The sequence below is a fragment of the Fistularia commersonii genome, chromosome 25 (assembly GCF_037954325.1).
Source record: "Fistularia commersonii isolate RoL2024-O1a breed Wild chromosome 25, RoL_Fcom_v1.0, whole genome shotgun sequence".
Classification (NCBI taxonomy): domain Eukaryota; kingdom Metazoa; phylum Chordata; class Actinopteri; order Syngnathiformes; family Fistulariidae; genus Fistularia; species Fistularia commersonii.
This window is the reverse complement of record NC_141308.1, coordinates 11,695,413-11,716,447: the sequence shown is the minus strand read 5'-3', so window position 1 is coordinate 11,716,447 and position 21,035 is coordinate 11,695,413. Positions and strand designations below refer to the sequence as shown.

The 21,035-nt window shown below is 48.8% G+C and overlaps 1 protein-coding gene across 2 annotated transcripts in view; it reads right to left on the bottom strand.

Annotated features, from left to right (window-relative positions):
- carmil3 (capping protein regulator and myosin 1 linker 3) overlaps positions 1-21,035 on the bottom strand; it is a 62,698-nt gene that overhangs the window by 23,374 nt on the left and 18,289 nt on the right. For both annotated transcript variants that reach the window (XM_086171956.1, XM_086171957.1), the window contains exons 9-16: positions 18,888-18,963; positions 17,585-17,673; positions 14,655-14,749; positions 12,968-13,054; positions 10,349-10,458; positions 9,145-9,222; positions 4,837-4,913; positions 1,066-1,170 (exon numbers count right to left, since the gene is read on the bottom strand). In XM_086171956.1, coding sequence (XP_086028082.1) covers positions 1,066-1,170; positions 4,837-4,913; positions 9,145-9,222; positions 10,349-10,458; positions 12,968-13,054; positions 14,655-14,749; positions 17,585-17,673; positions 18,888-18,963 — 717 coding nt within the window. The remainder of the gene's footprint in view (positions 1-1,065; positions 1,171-4,836; positions 4,914-9,144; positions 9,223-10,348; positions 10,459-12,967; positions 13,055-14,654; positions 14,750-17,584; positions 17,674-18,887; positions 18,964-21,035) is intronic.

Below are 21,035 nucleotides of genomic sequence, written 5' to 3'. Positions count from 1 at the left end.
CAAGGCAGAAACTTCACACCTCCGCCTGACAACTTGAATCCTGTGTGTCTGGAGATCAAGCCAGGATTAAGTCTGAGCCGTGCGTGCACACATGCACACGCGCATACACACACACACCTCTACATGCAAAAATTTTCTCTTTATTTTCCCTTTTTTTCCCCCCATGACATTTTCATTAGATCATTCTTCGAGCTCGTTATTGCTATTATTATGTCATTATTACTTTTTCAGGTTTTGCAGGTTTTTAATTTGTTTTCTTTTTTTAATTATTTTGCTGCGGATTTCAAGCGTCAAATAAATGACATTTAATCATATTATGATATTAGGTCATTATTATCATATATTATATATATTATATTATTATCATATATTAGGTCATTGTACATGTCTACGTGATTCTTCAATAACATGGGCCTATTATTATTATCCTCAGTATCATTTTTTATTATTACTTTTATTAAAAAGGGTGGTATTTGGCTGTTGCAGTATATATTTTTTTTATAATATTATTATGATAATTGATAGTAATAATAATAATAATAATAATATTAACAATAAAAGCAAACTTAATTGTCATTATTGTCAAATCTTTATACTAAAGACCTTAAAACACTTGATAGCCTTAACCTTGACAATTTATATTTTATTGTATTTCTTATTCTCCCTCCTTCCTACTATTATCTATTACTGTTATATTTTTGCTTGAAACTCTGGCACAACAATTTCCTTCGGAATAAATAAAGTTGTTCTCATCTCATCTCATCATCTCATCTCATAACATAATAATAGTTACAACTACAATATTACTACTCATAACAATCATTAAAATAAAGATATTTATACAGTACTTTTCTACATAGTTTAGCATTCTGGGTGGGGTCACCATACTTTCTTCATTCCTGTCAGATTAGCGCCGGTTAGCATCTGTTTGCATCTTCGACGCTAAATTCTCAACAAAACAAAATACTTAACGGACGTTATCCTCCTTAATCCCGTCCCGTCTGCTGTTTGCACTGCAGAGCTCTACCCGGCTGTCAGGTGGCGGCGGCGGCGGCGGCGGCTCACCTCAGTGAGTCCGGTGGGACCTTCATGGAGGCCAGGCTGACGTGAGTCAAGCTGAACGCCGAGCTGAAGAACTGGCGGAACGTGGGCAGGGAATCTCTGGCTTTCCTGGGGCGAGGAAGAGGCAAAAAAAAAAACAAAAACACACACACACACAACAAAGATTTGTAGAGTGAGTACAGAGAACGATTGACAGGGCGGCGGGCGGCGAAGGGCGACAGGAAGTTTGCGACGTCGAGGTCGGCGCTGAATCAACCCGCCTGTTTAGAAAGGTAACGCGGGGCAATTAGCCGGCCATCTGTCTGCACGGGGAGAGGAAGATGAGGAAGATGAAGAGGCGCTCGCGTTTGAAATCCCTGCTACTGAGTCATAGAGCAGCCCCCGATTGATGTGGTGTACACACACACACACTCGCGCACACACACACACACACCGTGGATTGGGTGGGAGGAGGAGGAAGACGGGCCTCTTCGTCTCCTCCGGCTGCGGGAAGGGTTTGATTCTCTGTTGTTATCAGGAGAGAGGCGGATGCTAACGTGCAGAGCTGCTAGCTGTGTGTGTGTGTGTGTGTGTGTGTGTGTGTGTATGAGTGTGCATTTTGAGAAAAATGGCGAAGGCTAGCACGGAGGGATGACTGCGAGAGCGCTGGCTAGCGGCTAGCCAGATGACCACACGGGCGAGTACATTCACACCCCTCCCTCCACTTCTCTCCACCATTAGCTTAGCCTGTGCAGCGGATTTGCTAATTTCAAAATGTTGTGTTCCGGTTGTTTCCATCGGGAAACATTCTCAAAAGTGTCAAACTAGCGGCTGCTCTCGACTTGTGAATTTCCAGGAACAGGCTAATGAAAACGCGCTGATGTCCACGTATGAGGACCCAGGGTCAAAGTGAGCCTGCACGACGGAAGGGTAAAGGGTCTGATGGATTCCCTAACACTGTTATTACCTTGTTATTACCACCCCATTTGGTCACCACCAGGGGTTTCTTCAATTTTGAATTTTAACCAGTCTTACTGGAGGTTGGAAAGTTGGTTGTGATGATGTAAATCCCTGCAAGAAGAAGGATCTTCCATCAATGACATCCTTCGGTGTCGCTCTTTCTTCTCTCCCGCTCCGATACGGCTACATTAGTTGCTAGCCACTAGCCGCTAACTCTTAGCCTCATGAACTGTAGCGACACCTTGAGCCGATGGGGAGTTGCCCAGCTCAAAGTTAGACGTTGACTTTATTTGTCACGATGCCCCGCCACCATGACCCCTCCACCCACCCAAACACACACACACACACACACACACACACACACACACACACACACACATACACACAGTCAGGAGACCGCTTTGACATTCACCATATGGGGACTCACTTTTTCGCCCCCCAAGCAGAAGGCGAGCCCCAAACCGCATAAACAACACGAGGAAGACCTGATGCCCTCGCAGACACAAGGACACACACAAACACACACACACTTTCAGTGTTTCAACAGTACATTGTTTTTTTTTTTACCCATGCAATTATTCAAATAAGTGACATTTACTAAGTAGAGGGTGAGGATCAGAGGAGATAGAAGAGGAGAGGAGATTAGGGGGCATAAAAAGCAAAAAGGGCAACGGGTGGCGAGCGATTTGTTTGAAAAGGAAAAAGAAAAAACGACAAGACAGCAGGTATGCATTGGAGGAAGAGGAAAGACAACGACAACCCCGCCACGCCACGCTACGCTACGTCGTCACCCTCCTCAAAGGCCTCTGACCCGCTGCTAATAATTAGCACGTAGCTCGACAGGAAGAGGTGGTGTCCAGGACAGAAGCAAACACGGCGCCGGCGTAATGAGGCAAAGCGCCCTCCAGAGCGCCGTATTACCATCGTGATTATTGTTTTTTTTTTTCCCGAAGTGCGGTATCTCCGTTCATGTGTGTGTGTGCTTGCGGATGACGGGTGGCGGCCGCCCGTTCCATATTTATGAGCGGGTTCTTATCAGCTCGGTTCAGCTTTGGTAGCTCCATGTTGTCACCACAAACACCCCGACGGTCTGACTGGCAGCACCGAGCCGGCGTGCACTCAGCATCGGTGGACCCGTGACCGACCGGGGGGAAGCAGGCGTGTGTGTGATGGGGGAGGCGAGAAAAGAATGCTAACAAGCAGCTAGGAAAAGGGGGATGGAGACCAGCATGCAGAAAGGGGAGGGAGAAAGTAAAGCTAGCCTTCATTAAAAGGGGGCACTTCACTTCCTGTGTCCTGGCCACAATAAAACATCTCATGTCGAGGCGGAAACTGGTGTTGGGGGGTTGCGAAAGTAGGTGTGTGTGTGTGTGTGTGTGCGATGGGGGATGCTAAAATGTCCGGGAAATGTAGGATGAAGACTAGAAGGGAGAATGTAAGTCTTGCATCAATTACAAGGGGGTTCACTTCCTGTGTCCCGCCAAGATAAAATATCCTCATCACTTATGGTGAGAGTGTGTGTGTGTGCGTATTTGTGATGGGGGGAAAGTGGAAAATGGGGGTAAAGTGGGAAAGTGGGAAAGTGGGGTGGTGACCAGTATGCAGAGAGAGGAGGGGTGAATAGTAAAGCTAGCGTTAATTGAAAGGGGGTGGTTCACTTCCTGTGTCCTGCCAAAATAAAACATCTCATGTCTAGGCACAAAACTGGTGTTGGTGGGTTGGGGGAAGTAGGTGTGTGTGTGTGTGTGTGTGTGTGTGTGTGTGTGTTATGCTTATATTTTTGTGTTGGATATACAGTCCACATCATAAATATGACTAATTACCTGATCATGAAGTATTAATCATCTTCTTTATATTCTGTCACTGACAGAATATTTTATTTGTTTAATTTTTGTTTTTTGAATTAAATTTACATCATTGTTGTTTTTTCAAATGGTGAACTATTAAAAGATTTTATCATTAATATTGAATATTATTTTGCTGAATTTGGTGAATGTGTGTGAGATGGGGGATGCTAAACTGACCGGGAAATGCAGGATGAAGACTAGAAGGGAGAAAGTAAAGCTAGCATCAATTACAAGAGGGTTCACTTCCTGTGTCCCGCCAAAATAAAATACTCATCTCTGCACTGTGCGTCAGTTCAGAGTGAGGGCTAAGCAGGAATCAGATGTTGAGGGCACGGGGAGAATGTGTGAGTGTGTTGGGGGGTCCAGTTTTGGATGCAGGATGGGAATCTAACTCACCACAAACCAAAAAAAAAAAAACAACAAAAAACCACACACGCTTCATTTCTCCTATAGCGAGAAAGGATGAGAAGTAGTCCCTCCTCCGCCCCCGCCGTGGAGGAAACCTCAGCGAAGAGGATGAGTCAGATGGAGGGAGGAGGGATAAAGAGAGAGGGGATGAAGGGATGAGGGGATGAGAGCCTCAGGATGGGAAGAATAACTCCCCGCTAGAATTAGTCTCATTTTTCACCAACTTCTCTCTCTGCAATTCTGTAATGTAATATGCTGAGCAGGAGGTGAGGGGGGGGGGGGGGAGCACAGCGTGATGAGAGCTGCTTCTGCCTGCTAGCTAAGCAACACACACACACACACACACATAGAAAGTGCTCGACGGGCAAAACAAAAATAATAATTCTCTTGCATATCTATGGAGCACGATGGAAATGTTTGTGAGTGTGTGTGTGTGTGTGTGTGTCCCCTCGGGGTCGACGAAGTGCAGGGGATGTAAACGATGTCGAGCTGGAGGGGAGGGGAAACAAAACAAAAAAAAAAAAAAAAAAAAAACATGGGTTTCCGGGGAGCTGCCTCGGGGGAGGAGAAGGACGCCCACCTGTGCGAGAAGGAGTTCTTGGAGAGGTTCAGGTAGGAAAGGTCGGCGCAGCAGCCACGCAGGAGGGCCCCGAAGAGCTGCGGGGGGGAGGAGAGGGAAGGAAAACAGAAGAAGAGACGTTGCGTAACAGTTATTTTAGTCCTGTACATTGAAAGCACCGATGCATTAGCTACATGCTAATGGATCCTGCCTGGCTCAGGGGTCGGATCGGGACGGGGGGGGGGGGGGGGTGCTAGCCCGCGTTGCCATATGGTCCGGCGTTTAACATGCAAAGTAGTCCCCCGACGAGGGGGGGGGGGGGGGGGGGTCAGGCCGCGGTTGCCGATGGCGATGAGCGGCAGGTAAAGGCCTGACATTCCCGCAGTAACGTTATATCCCGGGTTACACTTTTGGGGAAACAAAAAAAACGCAGGGGAGGTGTGTGAGCCTCGTACGGGCGGCGCCATGGCGACAGATGCCACATGCGCTCTGGCACGCTCTCTTGCATCCCTTGAAATTTTTTTTCTCCCAAAATATGTTTTAAATGCGTCAATCCAAAAGTCCATAATGTCCGTCTCGACTTCTGACACTGTTGCCGGTTAACGTATCAAATAATGCAGAAGGGCGAGACGAAAATCCAAAAGCGGCGGGTCTGAGCCTTGCTAGCTTTCTACCGTCCTTTGGGCGTCGCTGTGTATGATGGGTTGCCACGGCAACACGCCACCGTTGAAGCAACTGAGATGAAGTACGGGTAAAGAGGTTTAAAAGAGAAATTCACTGATACTTTTACTTATATTAATGAAGCCCGCTGGATTTCCTCCAGGTGTCTTCTGGCGACGACGTCAGGGGGCCGCGGTCCTCATGCTAGCCTCCACTGCGCTTTGGCATGGTTTAACCCAACAATGACAGTGTGTGCGTATGTGTGTGTGTGTGTGTGTCTCAAACCCGGACAATTCAAAATGGCCACCAGAGGGGAGATGTGCAAAGAATTGCTGGGGGGAGGGGGATTAGGAGCTAAGTGGCGTCTTGATCTTTAAGCCAGCCGCTATCTGCTGCTAAACCTGCCGGGTTTGCGCTCGCCGGATCAATAGTGATTGCGGTCCTTTGAAAACGGCACCCTGGTTCCCTCAGGTGCCGCCGCCGCTTCTCGCCCGCTCGCCACCCTGCCCCGCTAACGACTTCTTCTTCTCCTTTTGCTGCTGCTAGCCGACGCCGCGCTGACTCGTCACGGCGAGTTTCAGGTCTGCATCGGCTCAGGTGCATCAGACTTTGGATCACGCTAACCTCGTTAGCGTGGACTCTGGAGTTGGAACCATTTTAGAGAAACATTTTAGTTCCTACTCCGAGGCAGGGGCTTTTCGGGTTTCCTTAGGTATGCTTGTTGATTGGTGGAACTCATGAGCCGCGCTCACGTTAGCAGCTACTTTTTGCGAACTTTGGGGCGGCATTTTTAAAAACTATTGTCGTCACTGGTCGGACGTTTTCTCCCGGAGAGACGAAGCCGTCCGAGCTGCAGAGGAACGTCGACATTTTGGCCAAAGGCTAGCTGACGGACCTGAACCTCGTGGTGGTTATTCTGAACCTTGCTCTCCGTCCATGTCATCCTCTTCCTCTCCACGCCGCAAAACTAAAGGTTTCCCCAGGGAGAGGGAGCTCCCGCAACCCAAATTCGAGCTTTTCTGTCCGAAACTTTTCACGGCCGACGGCGCGGTTGGACCAGCCGATTGCCGAAACGGCACAGCGGGTTTTCTTTGACTGATGAATGCGCGTGGACGTTAAATACGGCGCGTCACAGGGGAGCCTTCCGGTTCCTCCGACGCCGCAGAATTCCAGTCTTAAACCTGAGCGTGCTCGGCCGCTTCCCCCCGAGAGTCCCGTAAAAGCGGATGCGGGGCGACTTCCTGCAGAAATGCTTCACATTACTTCTGAAAGTCCATCAGTCAGGAGCCGCGGCGGCGGACGGGACTCTATCCGGATCCGATCGGCGGTATGAGGGAGGTCGTCTTCTTCCGACGGCGTATCGCAGCGAAGCAGACCCTGAAATTGTAATTCATGCCTTCATCCGGTCCGGATTAACGCGGCGCCTTCCTATCTGCTCCGCCTCGGGCGAACACAGGGACGCCTTCCGCTGGTTCTTTAATGAGAATTTGAACCAAAACCAGAAAATTTGACCGCACGACTTGATTTTTTTTTTGCGGCTGGTACGGATCAGATCCCGAGATCCCTCTGGTGGTTCATAAAGCCGACCCCCGCCAGCTGCACTTTCATCAAACCCTGCGTTCCGTGTCGGGCGTTTTACGCCGTCTGGGGCTGCGTTAAGGTTCCCACGGTTTAAATCTAAAAGCGTCCATCGTGCTTCATCACCTGGAATCGCCTGCTGACATCAGGCCCTTTTGGATCCAATATTAAAAACTCATCCGTTCTCAGCCATCATTTAGGGCCGAACGGCGGGTGCCTGATATTTATAGGGGTCGGGTCGGGATTTATAGAGGGCGCGATGCTTTGCTGAAACTGCTTCTGACCTCCAGAACAAGGAGGCCTCTATTCTGTCCATCCGGAGGCTGGAAGGCGCTGAAGAGGATCCGTCCTGTTCCCCGTCAGAGGAGCTCCTCCCGGCGGCCCCCCCTCAGAAGGTGTCGTACAAGGTGTGAACGTTCTTGTGGAGGTCCACGTTTGTGATTACGCGCTACGAAAATAGAATTGACCGCGCCGCTCGCTTCTGGCAGGTGCAGGAGCGGCGACGGCGGGAAGAGAAACCTAACGATGTCGACATCCCGTTGTCGCTGCTATCTGACAGCCGTGGAGGAAGGAAGTGTGTGTGTGTGTGTGTGTGTGTGTTATAATCCAGCAGGGAGTTTCCTCGGGGAAGCCACAGTCAAGAGGAGTTCCGGTCGGCTGATTCTTTCCATCGGCTCCGGGACGGCGTCTCCCAAAACTCCGGAGGGCTTTTAATTTGAAACCTCAGACACGGCAAGTGACGTTTCCAACTCTGGGTACCGATCTGTCCACACCTTGTCAGGTGCTGAAGGGCGACCGGGGGGGTCGTTCTCGCCTTCTCGCCGCTCCGGGGGCCGCGTTCGGGATTCATCCGGACGCTGAATGGCGATCGGACCGAACCATTGCGGTTTGAAGGGGCCATTTCACGCAGGCGCGACTTTCCATTTTCGAGCTGCCTCTCAAGTCCGGAGGAGTCGTTATCAGCTCCGGGTATCCGAAGCGTGAGGAAAGGGGCGACGCGTGAACTGCCGGCGAACAGGAAGTGAACTGCTTGTCGCGTCCACGCTCACGTTTAGCAAGATCAGCATAAAACTGATGGCTTCCAGCTGAGTGACACGGAGGGCGGAGCCTCCACCAGGGGCCGGGCGGGAACACGGCCTCTTCAGGACCGACGCCCGGCGCCTAATGCCTCCTGGATGACCAATAAGAGACGGCGTGTTTCTTCCGCCAATCTCTGTGAGAGCGTACCGACATCGGTCATCCGTCAAAGGTCCGGTGGTTCCCGTCAGCCGCGCCAAAGGGCCGGCGAGGAGCGGAATTGCCCTGAATCGACCCCTGCCAGGAAATAGGAGAATGGATGGCCTGCGATTTCTTCTGAACGCGCAGAAATCCAGTAAGTGTGGCGCGGCGCTCTTCCATCAAAGGGCCAATCAGTCGCGGTTCACAAACCACCCGCGACTTCGTTTGACGGGGAAACAAAGACGAGTCGCGTGCGCGGGGAGGCGACGCCCCGGGCGACGGAAAAACCCAATTCCCTCGGAGGGAAGCGGCTGTTCGCCGTCCCCCCCCCTCCCCTCCCCTCCCCGGAGGTTAAACCGTCCCGCAAATCCATTCCTGCCTTCTGGCGTCGCAATCTATCATGTAAATTGACTAATCGACCGCCTTCGGTGCGTCGGGCAGAGATTAAGACGGGAGCTTATTAATAATTCAACCGGGCAGACCCTCCACTTTAGAGGAAACAAACGAGAAAAGAAAAAGATGAATGGCGGTTGAGCGATCGGGCGCGAGCGGTCTTTGGTTCTCCAGGGCCGGATATGGACAAGAAACTGACTTTTTGGGGTTTTTTTGGGGGGTGCTGGCGGACGTTAACGCCACCGCTTCCATTTGCAGCTTGTTCCAAGTTCACTCTGTGGGTAATATAGGAAAGTATTAGCTTTTACATACTAATACTATGACTATAGTCATGTGGTAGGTTCTATGTGTCTGCCTGGGGTTGATACTAGTCACCACTGGATAATCCAGAAGTTGTATGACCGGCGTCACGCCGCACTGCTGGCTGTCCATGTATGTGCAAACCCAGGGGCACTACGGTGCAAGGAGGCGGGTACGAACCGAGTCCACGGTGCAGTCGGTGCCAGACAGGTCAAGGTGGACCAGGCAGTTGGGCTGAGCCAGGAACAGGTAGAGGTTCTGGAAAGGAAGCATATGAGGGGCGACAGTTGGTGTGTTGGTGTGTGTGTGTGTGTGTGTGTGTGTTGCATTAGACCTGGAGTCTTAGTCGAGTTGTGTCAAGGGTCGCCCAAGACGACGGAGGACGGAGACACGATCTGAAGAGTACCTGAGTCCCTGCGCAAGTCTCTGGACCGGATCCCCAGGTCTGACCCAAGTCCAGGTAAGATCGGTCTGAATGGAGTCTTTTGATTCAAGTCCAGTTCCGATGACCTGAGTCCCATTCCAGATTGTTCCAGTCGAGTCCTCCTCACCCAAGTCAAAGTCAAGTCCTTGGGTCTGATTCTTCAGACCCAAGTCTTAATATCAGTCTTGATCCTAGTCTGGTTCGGTATGACCTGAGTTCCAGTCGAGGACTCCTAAACCAAACTGGAGTCAAGTTACCGCTGACCCGATCAGTGCAGGTCATATCGGTCAGAGTAGAGTCCTTGGATCCGAGTCGGGTCCCTAAAACCAGAGTCCCGGTCCAGTTTGCTCCGGTCGAGTCCCCGGATCTGATCCAAGTCCACGTCAGATCAGTCTGAATGCAGTGACTGGATCCAAGTTGGTTCCTATGACCTGTGTCCCTGTTGGGTCCTTCTCAAGAGTACAAGTACGAGTCAGAGTACAAGTCAGGCTGCCACTGCAGGCCATATCAGTGACAGGAGTCCTAAGATCTAAGTCTGGTTCCCATGATCTGAATTCTACCACGGTCTGCTCCAGTCAAGTCCAGTCAGAGTTGAGTACCCGAGTCAGATCCAAGTCCAGTTCATATCAGTCCATTTGAGTCCTTGGATTCAGGTCTGGGCCCTGTGAAGTCCAAGTAGGGTTCTCCTCAACCAGTACCCACTAACCTGATCCAAACCCAGGTCATACCAGTCAGAATAAAGTCCTTGGATCCAAGTCCAGTTTCCTAATGGCTTAATTTCCAGTCGAGTCCTCATCAGCAGAGTCTCGGTCGAGTCCCTGCAGACCCGAACCCAGAGGTGTCCTGGGGCAAACTCTGGCGCCAGAGCTCCCACGTGGACTTACAAAGGTTCCCACAGGAGTCCAAGTTGCCAGGTGGAGTGTGTGTGTGTGTGTGTGTGTGTGTGTGCGCAGGTCTCACCGTGGCGTCCTCCCCAGAAAGGACCCCAGGGTTCTTGCTGAGGTCCAGGTGCAGAAGAGAGTTGGAGTAATCGTCACAGGAGCACAAGGCCTGGGATAAGGACACCACACCTGGGGAGACGATAACACACACACACACACACACACACACACACACAAAGATTGATCACGGCGAATAGCCAAAAAACAAATAACTGAATAATAACAATGGCGGCAGCTATTATTCAGAGATCTGCCAATTATCGGCGCCGCCGTTTTGCTGGGCTCTGGGAGGACGCCAGCTTCCTGCGCGCCTCCCCACGCCGCCGCCGTGGCATTAAGCCCTTCATCCCCAATTTGTCGCGATTAGGAGGGAAACGAACGAAAAAAGAAGGGACGGGGCATCTAATCCCCCGTCACCCATCCACCCACCCCTGTGTGTGTGTGTGTGTGTGTGTGTGAGATGGGCAGACGCCTGTTCTGATGTCTGATCACACTGGAGAGGCGACCCAAAAGTGCCTGTGACGTTTGTGTGACGTTTGTCTGTGTGTGTGTGTGTGTGTGTGTGTGTCCACCGCGAAAAGACGGAGGGCACGTCTATAAATATTCAGGAAAAAATGCTCATCCCCTGCAAAGTCACGGCGGCGCAGACTTTTTCAAGGTCAAGAGCGTCGCTGCACCCCAAAATACACACACACACACACACACACACACACACTCTGACACAGCGCTCCAACCAAATCGCTGTCAGCCCACCCTCCGGGAGCTTCGCCCGATCATAAATGAACACGACAAGGGAAATTGGCGGCGGCGGCGAATGGGTGACATCCATAAAAATCACGCCGTTTGTGGACGGATGGTTTCCAAATAAGACACGGTTTCCTGCGCCGGAGCGAGAGCGCGAGTCCGAGCGCTGCAGGACGGGCTTGGCGCTCGCGTCCGATTGATCCCTTTAATTAAGCGGGTGGTTGAGGAGATGCTAACAATGCTAATCCGCGGTCTTTGCGCCAAAGTCTGGATTCTTCAAGGAGACGCCCAATAGCAGCCATGTTTGATTCATCTGTTGAGCTTTCGGCCGCTGGCCGTCGCCCCTGACGACCGGCCGTCCGTGCTTAGCATGAGCAAGGGAAGCTTTAGCGGGCGTCCTCGTCCTCGGCTCACGTGCCAAAAGGAAAAACAGGGAAAACCGCGATCATCTTTTTGTCCTTTCGGCTTTTCCCCTCCCTTGATTTTGAATCCACCTCCTCCATCCAACCCTCTTCTCTGGATCCTCCTCGCTAACACCTACTAGCTTCATATCCTCTCTCACTGCGTCCATACATCTTCTCTTTGGTCTTCATCGAGAGCTCCTGCCTGGCAACTCCAATTCTAGCATCCGTCTACCAATATATTAATATATTCTCTATCCCTCCTCTGTACATGACCATCTCAGTCTGGCTTCTCTGACCTTCTCTCCAAAACATCTAACATGTGCTGTTCCTCTGATATCTTCATTCCTGATCCTCTCCATCCTGGTCGCTCCTCAACATCTCCATCTCTGCCTCCCATCTTTTCGTCAATGTCACCGCTTCACCGAGACGCCGCGTTTTCCGTCTTTTTTTTTTTTTACGTTCCCCTGCTTTCAATTTCTTGAGTTGATGTTGGATGAAGCTGAAAAAGGTGTCGGGGAAACAACTAGCGCCGGCGCTAACGGGATCAGGGGTGCACGCGGATTTGTGCCTGCGCTGATGTTATCCCCTGGGAATCTGCCGGAACGCCAGCGGACGGCGGTGCCGTCTGGGATGAACGCTGCAGAAGTGGGACGCCGGGCTTAACATGTGTGTGACGGCGGAGACGGGTTGGGGGGGGGGAGACTGACAGATCAACCGGTTGTGACCCGATTATCATCTAGGACACTTGTCAAACTCGAGGCCTGCGGGCCAAATGTGGCCCGTCACATCATTTTACAGGCCCGTGGGAACATCTGAAAAAGTCTGTTTGACCATAAACTACATTTCCCGCGATTCATGCTGATCATGTGACCCGCGAAGTGACGGGATCCCGCCATGAGATCGCGGTGTATCCACATCAGTGCCTTTTACAACAAGTAGAATTGAAAATACAAATGATCCCAGGAAGAGAAAAGTTGATGCAGATGGAAGGCTGTTTCAAGAAAGATGGGAAGGACAATACATGTTTGTGCTTCAAGGAGAAAGAAACATATGTGTTTTGTGTTGTGAGGCAGCGTATGGTTGTCAAAGAGTACAATCTAGAGCTATGCTAGTATGCTAAAGTTAGCCTTCCAGAGAAAAAACAAATTATCCAACAATCAAAAGCTCACCAAAGCTGCATCCAAAAACACTGCTGCAGGAAAAGCTAGCTTTGTAGTATAGCAACGAGTAAACATTATTTTTTTTTAGCATCTTTTACATTGATACTGTTACCTTTACATGTAGCCCTCTGAGGGCAACCATTATGCTAATGATGCTGTGATACCCCTGATCTAGGATGTCCATGTAGCGGCTAACGGTGGCTAATTCTGAAGCCAAGGCTACTCAACATGTTTTAATATGCAATTGTGTGCATCATCAAACCTGTGTGCATGTGTGTGTGTGTGTGTGTGCAAGAGAGAATGGGCGTGGTCAAAGATAGCACCTCCTACCTTTGGAGGAGAGGGTGGTCTTAGAGAGGTTGAGGAGGCGCAGGCCCTTGTTCAGACGGCAAACCTGCTGGATCAGGTTGGACACTCCTGGAGGAAGGAGAGGAGAAGCAAAGTGAGGAACCTGCAGACCCAGAGACACATTTATATATAGAAATATATTCTACTAGGATTGATTACTTCATATCTCACGCTGCAGCACAATAAATACACACATAGGCGTTGGCATCAGAAATTAAAAAAAAAACAAAACAGTAACTTACTCAAAAGTAAAAAAATGGCTAAAATAATCTGGGGTTCAAAAAAAAAAAAAAAAAAGAAAAAAAATCAGCCAATCAGCAGATGGGAAATTAGGAAAGAGAGAGATATTTGAGAGAAATAACAAGAAAACATCAGTTAGTAACAATGTAGTGGGCAATTAAATTGGGGAAGGATGAGCTAAATGGACAGAAATTAATTAAAATAAAAGGAGGAGGAGGAGAAGAGGGAAGCTAGCTCTTCGTGCTAGCGTCCCAGCTAGCTCTCCTTAAGCAGCAACAAAGCAATACACATATGAATTAAAGAATAATAATAATACTATTTTATGCCAATTCAATTAACATGAAAGAGGAGTGCATTACGTGCGCGCACACACACACACACACACACACACACACACACACACACCGCCCTGCCCTATCAGCCCACACACAGATTTACCACTTATCAAGATGAATGCATGTCTCCCGAGCAGAAAATACACCTGTGTGTGTGTGCGTGTGTGTGGGGGTGCAATTAGATACTCAGCACATTGTGCGCGCCCAGTGTCAACACACACACATACACACACACACTCTGGTGAAGACCATATGCTGATCCAGATTACATAACATTTCAGGTCATTGAACACATCGCAGCATTTCCCGGAGCCACAAGTGACTTGTGAGTCTTTTATCGCGGGTTCTTGTTCCAGCACGCCGCTGTGGCGCGACCCCTCGGGGTGTCAAGGGATTTAAAGAAAAAAAAAAACAAAGTTTTTTAATTTTTAACAATGAATTTAATGATAACCGCTTGGCGATGCGTTCGGGGGGCGCTTGGAGCCACGCAGCCTCAGCACCATTTAGGTGCACGTCAAGTATGGGGCTCTGCGCACGGGCAGGTTGGGGTGGGAGCAGAACTGAGTCAGATGCGTGTAAAGAAAGAAACACACACACACACACACACACACACACACGCAACAAGTGTGTATGGAAATGATTCACCACAACAGTGACGAATGCAGACAATTAAAATTGTAACGTGGAGGTGTAACTTTTGTCTGCATGTGTGTTTATTCTTATTGAGTGTGTGTGTGTGTGTGTGTGTGTGTGTGTGTGCGTGTGTGTGTGGGATGAAGTGTAAGAGTAAAGCTTTGTGCAGGGAGTCGTGGGCGAGACTGGAAAATAAAAAAGCGCGGCTCTGCAGAGACGGACCGCTCATAAATACAACATCAAGGATGGACGGTTGAAGAAGAGAAGGAGCAGAAGGAGGCGGTAGTGTGTGTGTGTGTGTGTGTGTGTGTGTGTGTGTGTTCAGCAAGGACGGAGATTGATTTTGAAAAGTCTTTGAAATCAAAACAAAAGGCGCAGTGAGAGGGGACAGCGGAAAAGTTGCCTCACAGAGGAGGGCCAGGTGTGTGAATGTGTGTGTGTGTGTGTGTGTGTGTGTGTACCTTGGTTATCCAGGGTGTTGTGGGCCAGGTTGAGGGAGTGAATCACAGAGGCCGGGTTCTCCGAAAGCGCCGACGCCATCTTCTGCGGGAAATCCCTGGTGGCGAAGACAAAAAAATAAAAAATAAAAAAATAAAACTTACATAACAAACCCCCCTTTGCGTTCAGGTGTTTTTCCAGGAAGAGGAGACGTTTTTGTCACAAAGATGGGAAAAAAAATAAATAAATAGATAAACTCTCGGCTGGGACCTGTGGGAGTTCTGTTTTAAAAGCTTGTCAAACGCGCTCGACGGATTTGGCAGGGGGGAGAAAAAAAAAAGGAAAAAAAAAAGGAAAAATAAAGCGGCGCTGGAGATTTTTTCAGATTCGCACCTGAAATGAGCTGAGGCTGATTTGCATATTTAAATTAAAAAAAAATAAAAGATAGAAAAAGAGAAGACGCCTCCGCGCCGCTCGCTCCCGCCACGTGCGAAGGCTTCATTTTCGCCCCAATTTCAGTCTCATTTGTGCACCAGATTATCCGTTATCACTCTGTTACACATTAGATTCACGGTATAAACATATGAACGAACACAACAGGTTGAGATGAGACTAATAAAAGTGAAGATTCGCCTAAAAGGTGGATAAATCAATACGTTTTGTTTTCTATTTCTTGATTCAATGGGGAGGGAGTTCGTTCCACCGAACTCCATTCATAAAACGCTGGTTTTTAGAATCCGCACGGACAAGTTTGATTATCAAATTGCAATTATTGCTCCTGATTACCGAGCTACAGCTAGCGGTGCTAGGCTAACCGGCGTGAGGAATGGCTTAGTCCGGATTTGTAGTGCAACGCCGGGGTGAGAGGTGTGTGTGTGTGTGTGTGTGTGTGTGTGTGTGAAGACAAGAGCTCACTGTTGTGAACGAGATGTGCCAAAGGCTAGCGGGGTAGAAGAACTCCATTCAGAAAATGAGTGTTTTAAGGACGGCTGCCCCTTTGCTTCACCCACAAATGTGACGGAGCAGGAACTCAACAGTCCCGATGGTTCTTCATGGCAATCCTCTTACTTCCAAGCACCAGCGTGAGTGTAAATTAAAATAATTTTACCGTATTTTTCGGACTATAAGTCGCAGTTTTTTTCATAGTTTGGCGGGGGGTGCAACTTATACTCTGGAGCGACTTTTGTGTGAAATTATTGGGCTCTCTTGCTCTGATGTGTGTGTGTGTGTGTGTGTGTGTGTGTGTGTCTGCATGTGTGTCTTTAATATAATAGCAATCGTCACACACACACACGCCAACCAATCAAAATTCAGCCGGGGCGGGTCATGGCAGAAGTGCGTTGTGAAAAAAAGAAGCTACCTGATATTTCTGTACCTTTGAAAATTGATCATTTCAACATTCGCGGTATCTTATAAAAACAACTGAGAAGGGCTGAACAAAAATGGCACCAGAAAGAAAATCCTATTCTGCAGGTTACAGGCTGGAAGGAGTGAAATATGCAATCGAAAACGGCGATCGGGCAGCAGAAAGAGAGTTTGAAGTTAGTGAGAAACTTGTAAGGGACTGGTGAAAAGCGGAGGTTACTCTTACTGAAATGAAGAAAACTAAAAAAGCTAATCGCGTGCTAAAAGCTAGCTGGCCACGGCTAGTGGAACGAGTTCACGCATGGGTGCTTGAACAAGGTGCTGCCGGGAGAGGCTTGTCAACAGGACAGTTGCGTCTTCACACCCAGGTAGTTGCCAAGGAGATGAATAGAAACGAGTTTTCGGGAGGACCTTCCTGGTGTTACCGCTTCATGCGACGCAACCGCCTCTCTATCAGAGCAAAGACGCCGTCCTGTCGGGATCCAGAAAGGCCGGAATAATTGGAACTGCAAGTGAGGATGACTCTGACGTAAGCGACGTACCGGTAGAAGAGGAAGCGGCGCATTGTCTGCCTTCGGAGTTTGCAGAGTTGTTCAGAAGTGACACCGAAGAAGAAGATTTCGTTGGATTTAGTGATTAAGAGTGACACTGATTGTTTGGTTGTAGCATGTGCTAAATGCTATCGTTATTTGAGCGACTCTTACCGTAATATGTCACGTTAGCATAGCCTGGCAGGCACGTTCTCAGTTCGTTGTTCATGCGTCATATAGGCTATACTTATTTCAGCCTGTTGTTCTCTGTTCTATTTTAATTTTAAATTGTCTTCAAGATGAAATGTCTATTCTTGGTGTTGGACTTTATCAAATAAATTTCCCCATAAAATGCGAATATTACCCCAGTGCGACTTGGATAGGTTTTCTTTTCGCTCTTTATTATGCATTTTTGTCTGGTGAGACTTATAATCCGGAGCGACGTATAATCCGACAAATACGGTAATTTGAGTTTAAGACGTCAGTTGCGTGTCGGCGGGCTGCAGTACCTCAACCCGCCACAAGGGCGAAGAACTCGATTCAAACCGAACAAGGCGAGAAAAAAAATATGTAAATGGAAAGGTTGTGATGGCGGTGGAGGAAAGGGTGAGGAGGTGAGACGGCAGAGGCCGGAGTGTGAAAGGAGGAAGAGCGAAGAGGACGGGAGGAGCGGGAACGTCCGAGCGTCGGAGACGGGATGGGATGGCGAGGAAAGGAAGATGCATTTCCTTTGACAGAGCAAATAAAAGCTCCTGTTTTTATTTATTTCATATATGAATTCAAATGTTCTCGATTTATAATGAAATGACATTTTTAGTTATTTATAAATTGATTTTGAATTTCCACTGTCATCGTTTTCAATTTTTTGTTTGTTTTTTTTCTCGATTAAATTTATTCCGACATGTAATCAATTTCCCATGTAGTTCAACCGGCAGCATATGATTTATTCATCTATTATGAATCTATTATTCTATGCATGTACTTCGGGCTGGTGATAAGGAAGAGGAGGAGGATGAAGAAGACGAGGGGGGAGAAAATAAAAAAAAAAAAAAACTTACGATTTGAGCCCGGCGTTCTCCAGTGTGAGCTCCTCCAGGCTGTTGGACTTGCTGACCGTGTGCAGGATCTGGTCCACGACCTCTGACCCCTGCAGCAGCGGGGGGGGCAAAAACGACAGGCTGACAACAGCTGATGCTTTTTTTTTTTTTTTTTTTTAAACATGTATGAATTTATTTAAAAAAAAAAAAAGATTTATAGCCTGAAATAAACAACCGGGGCTTATTAAAATGTAAAAAGCACATTTAACAAACGCTAGCATTACACTGGTATTATCATTTTATTTTTGTGATGATAATTCAGGGATTTTTTTTTTTCTAACCCTTTTTTATTTTGTTTTTTTGGTGGCTGGCATCACCTGACAAAACACAACTTTTGTTTCCAGGCATTCATTCATTCGACTCGACAGATATTTCGCCCGTTTCGTCCTGCCCCATCAGATATCGCGTTCATTTTCGGTTGGTCTGACCGTGATGAATGTTTAATTAATGTGTAATTAATGCGCGGGGGAGGGCGTTTAACCCATTCATTCTGGGTTTCTGGGAAATCTCTGGGCCTTTTTCAAAAGACAAATGAAACACACACACACACACACACACACACACACTTCCTGACAGCGCTCTGAGAGACGAATTATAAGTGGACGGCTCACTCGCGCTTAGATGGAGGATAAAAACGGACGTTCTCAGAGAAAAAAAAAACCTGCACCCGAAGATACGGCCGGAAATCTAATGTTCCCGTTCCCCACGAGCCATAATGAGGAGTTGGAGATATGAAATTAAAGATTTTTTTTAAATTATATCATATATTATTTAAGACATCTGCAGAGGGGGTGAATATTTTCGCGATGTCGAACCCTCTTGCTAAGAATGAATGATTCAAAAACAGCAGGATTAATAATTATTAATAAATGAATAATGTTCATTATTGCAGTTCATCCTGCATTCAGGGGGTGCCGGAGCCTCTCCCAGCTGTGATTGGACGAGAGGTGGATTTGGCCAGTCCATAATGGGGCCAAAAACAAAAACACACAACCATTCATCCTCCCACTTGATGTAAGGTGTGCCAGGTCTACATACCAAACTCCATTCAAAAAACAAGCGTTTTAAGAGCAGCTTCCAGCTCGCCCTGTTTACAAACCCCACAAAGCTGGGACTTGTAGTTTTTTCTGTTTTGCCATTGGGATGTGCTTAGTTCTGCATCCTCTATTTGCATTTTTGAGTAGCTAGCGCTAGCGGATGTTGCCCGCGACAAGCTAACGCTTTATCAACACATGGGAGACGGAGAAGGGAGGAGCGTAGTTACGATGCGCATGTCTTTGCAGTAGAGCTTGGTGAACCAGGTGTTGTACGCGATGGAAGCCACGATGACGGCCAGGTCCCTGCAACCAACGACAATCAGCCATTAGAGAAAAAAAAACATGGTCAACATCGGAGCGGATCAGCTAGCGGTTTAGCAACGTGACGGAGGGAGATTCTAAGAGATGAATAGGAGGAGTGAACGGGTTGACGGCTGTATTTCGTCTTTCTCCTTAAACGCCGCCGCGCCGGTGGCTCCTGACTCACAGCTGAGGCGGCGCTGACGTGCCATGAAAGTCGCGCCGCGGTAAAGGACATGCAATTGACCTCCGCGGCGTCCCTGCGAGCGAGGAGACGGGGTCATTTCCCTCTTCAAGCAAGGAGGACCTTCAGATCCAGGAGTCGACCACGGGCCGTCCTCAACCCACACCTCGCACTTCCTGTCTCTGTGGCGAGGTTTTCCTTTTACGGAAAGGAAGAAAGATCCCATGAAAGTTGGAGGACGACCTTGACGTTCCCTCTGCCTGCAAGCTTACGCAACCCGGACCACTCTGCGGGAAATAGCCAGACCCGGAAAAAATCAGGCCTGAACAGTCGGGATGCTGAAATTCCGAGCGGGAGGGTGAGGTTGAGGCGGCGGCGGCGGCATCTGGACGCGAGAGGATCACTTCCCGGCCAGATTGCGACTTAAACGGCGACTTATACACACACACACACACACTCTGCTGAGTCTTTTTTTTTTTTTTTAACCGGAGACGGCAGGGTGCGAGGTGGGAAACGGCGAGGCTGCCCTCGGGTGATGCACCAGGAAAGGTCAGCGGGTGGCTTACGTCAGGCTCGCCATGGAAACGGGGAGGGGTGGAGGTTTGCACCTGCTAGCTAGCTAGCTAGCTAGCTAGCTAGCGCCCCCCCGAGCCTCAGAAGGCTGGAACACAAGCATGGCGTCCATGTTTACCTTAACAACCAATCACGGGACAAACCCTGTGATCGATCGGCAACAAGGTGGACTGAACCACTATCTTTCACGGGGGGGGGGGGGGACTGTTTTTTTATTACTTATTATGATTTTACTTTTATATCAGTTTTATTGTGGCCATTTTTCTTGGTAGTGTTCGCCATCGTTGCTCATCGTCTTTATCGCCGGCTGCAACCTTATTGATGAACCACCACACACACGCACACACACACACACACACACACGCTCGGCCTAGACTTTGTTTTTCTTAAAGGTGCCACATAAATATAAGTTATTAAATGCGGCGGCAATGCTACGCTACACCCGCGCCACCCCTTGCGACCAGCGTGACAAAGCAGCAGGCGTCATAAACAGCCACGTTACAGCATGTGCGTGTGTGTGTGTGTGTGTGTGTGTGTGTGTGTGTGTGTGTGTGTGTGTGTGTGGAGAAAACAAAACATCCAAGGGCGCAACATCTCTGAAATTGAATTCACACACACACACTCGGCTGTGCAACATGATGACAAATCACCCGCCTGGTAACACCAGACTGACAAAAACAGTGTGTGTGTGTGTGTGTGTGTGTGTGTGTAGAAAATGAGCTGAGAAAATGGATGGGATGGGGGGGGGGGGGGGGGGGGGGCAATACAGGAAGTGGTTGGGAAATATTCTGGTGAGGGGCTGTTGGTTTTCAGTTTTGGGAGTCCAATTGTACAGCAGGTGTGTGTGAGTGTGTGTGTGTGTGTGTGTGTGTGTGTGTGTGTGTGTGTGTGTGTGTGGGAGGGGGTTATAGAGGGCCATCAAGGCAAGGAAAAAGAGTGATATGCCACAAATAGCCTCTGGCACACTATCAGGAGTTGTTCTAGATGCTACCCTTGTGCCCCCCCCCCCGACACACACACACACACACACACACACACACACACACACACACACACACACACACACACACACACACACACACACACACTCCCACCCCTGGCTGGTCTGATACTTCCTGCCGTTGTCCTCCGTCGATTGATCTCTCCTCCCTCTATCAATTTCATATTATTACATCCTCTGTAGACAATCGGGGGGGAGGGGGGGGACTCAGGGGAACAATATACACACACACACACACACACACACACACCTCTCATTTTATTGTACGCTAAATGATCAGAGGGAAACAACAGCGGAGCGGTTTCATTCGCCACGTCA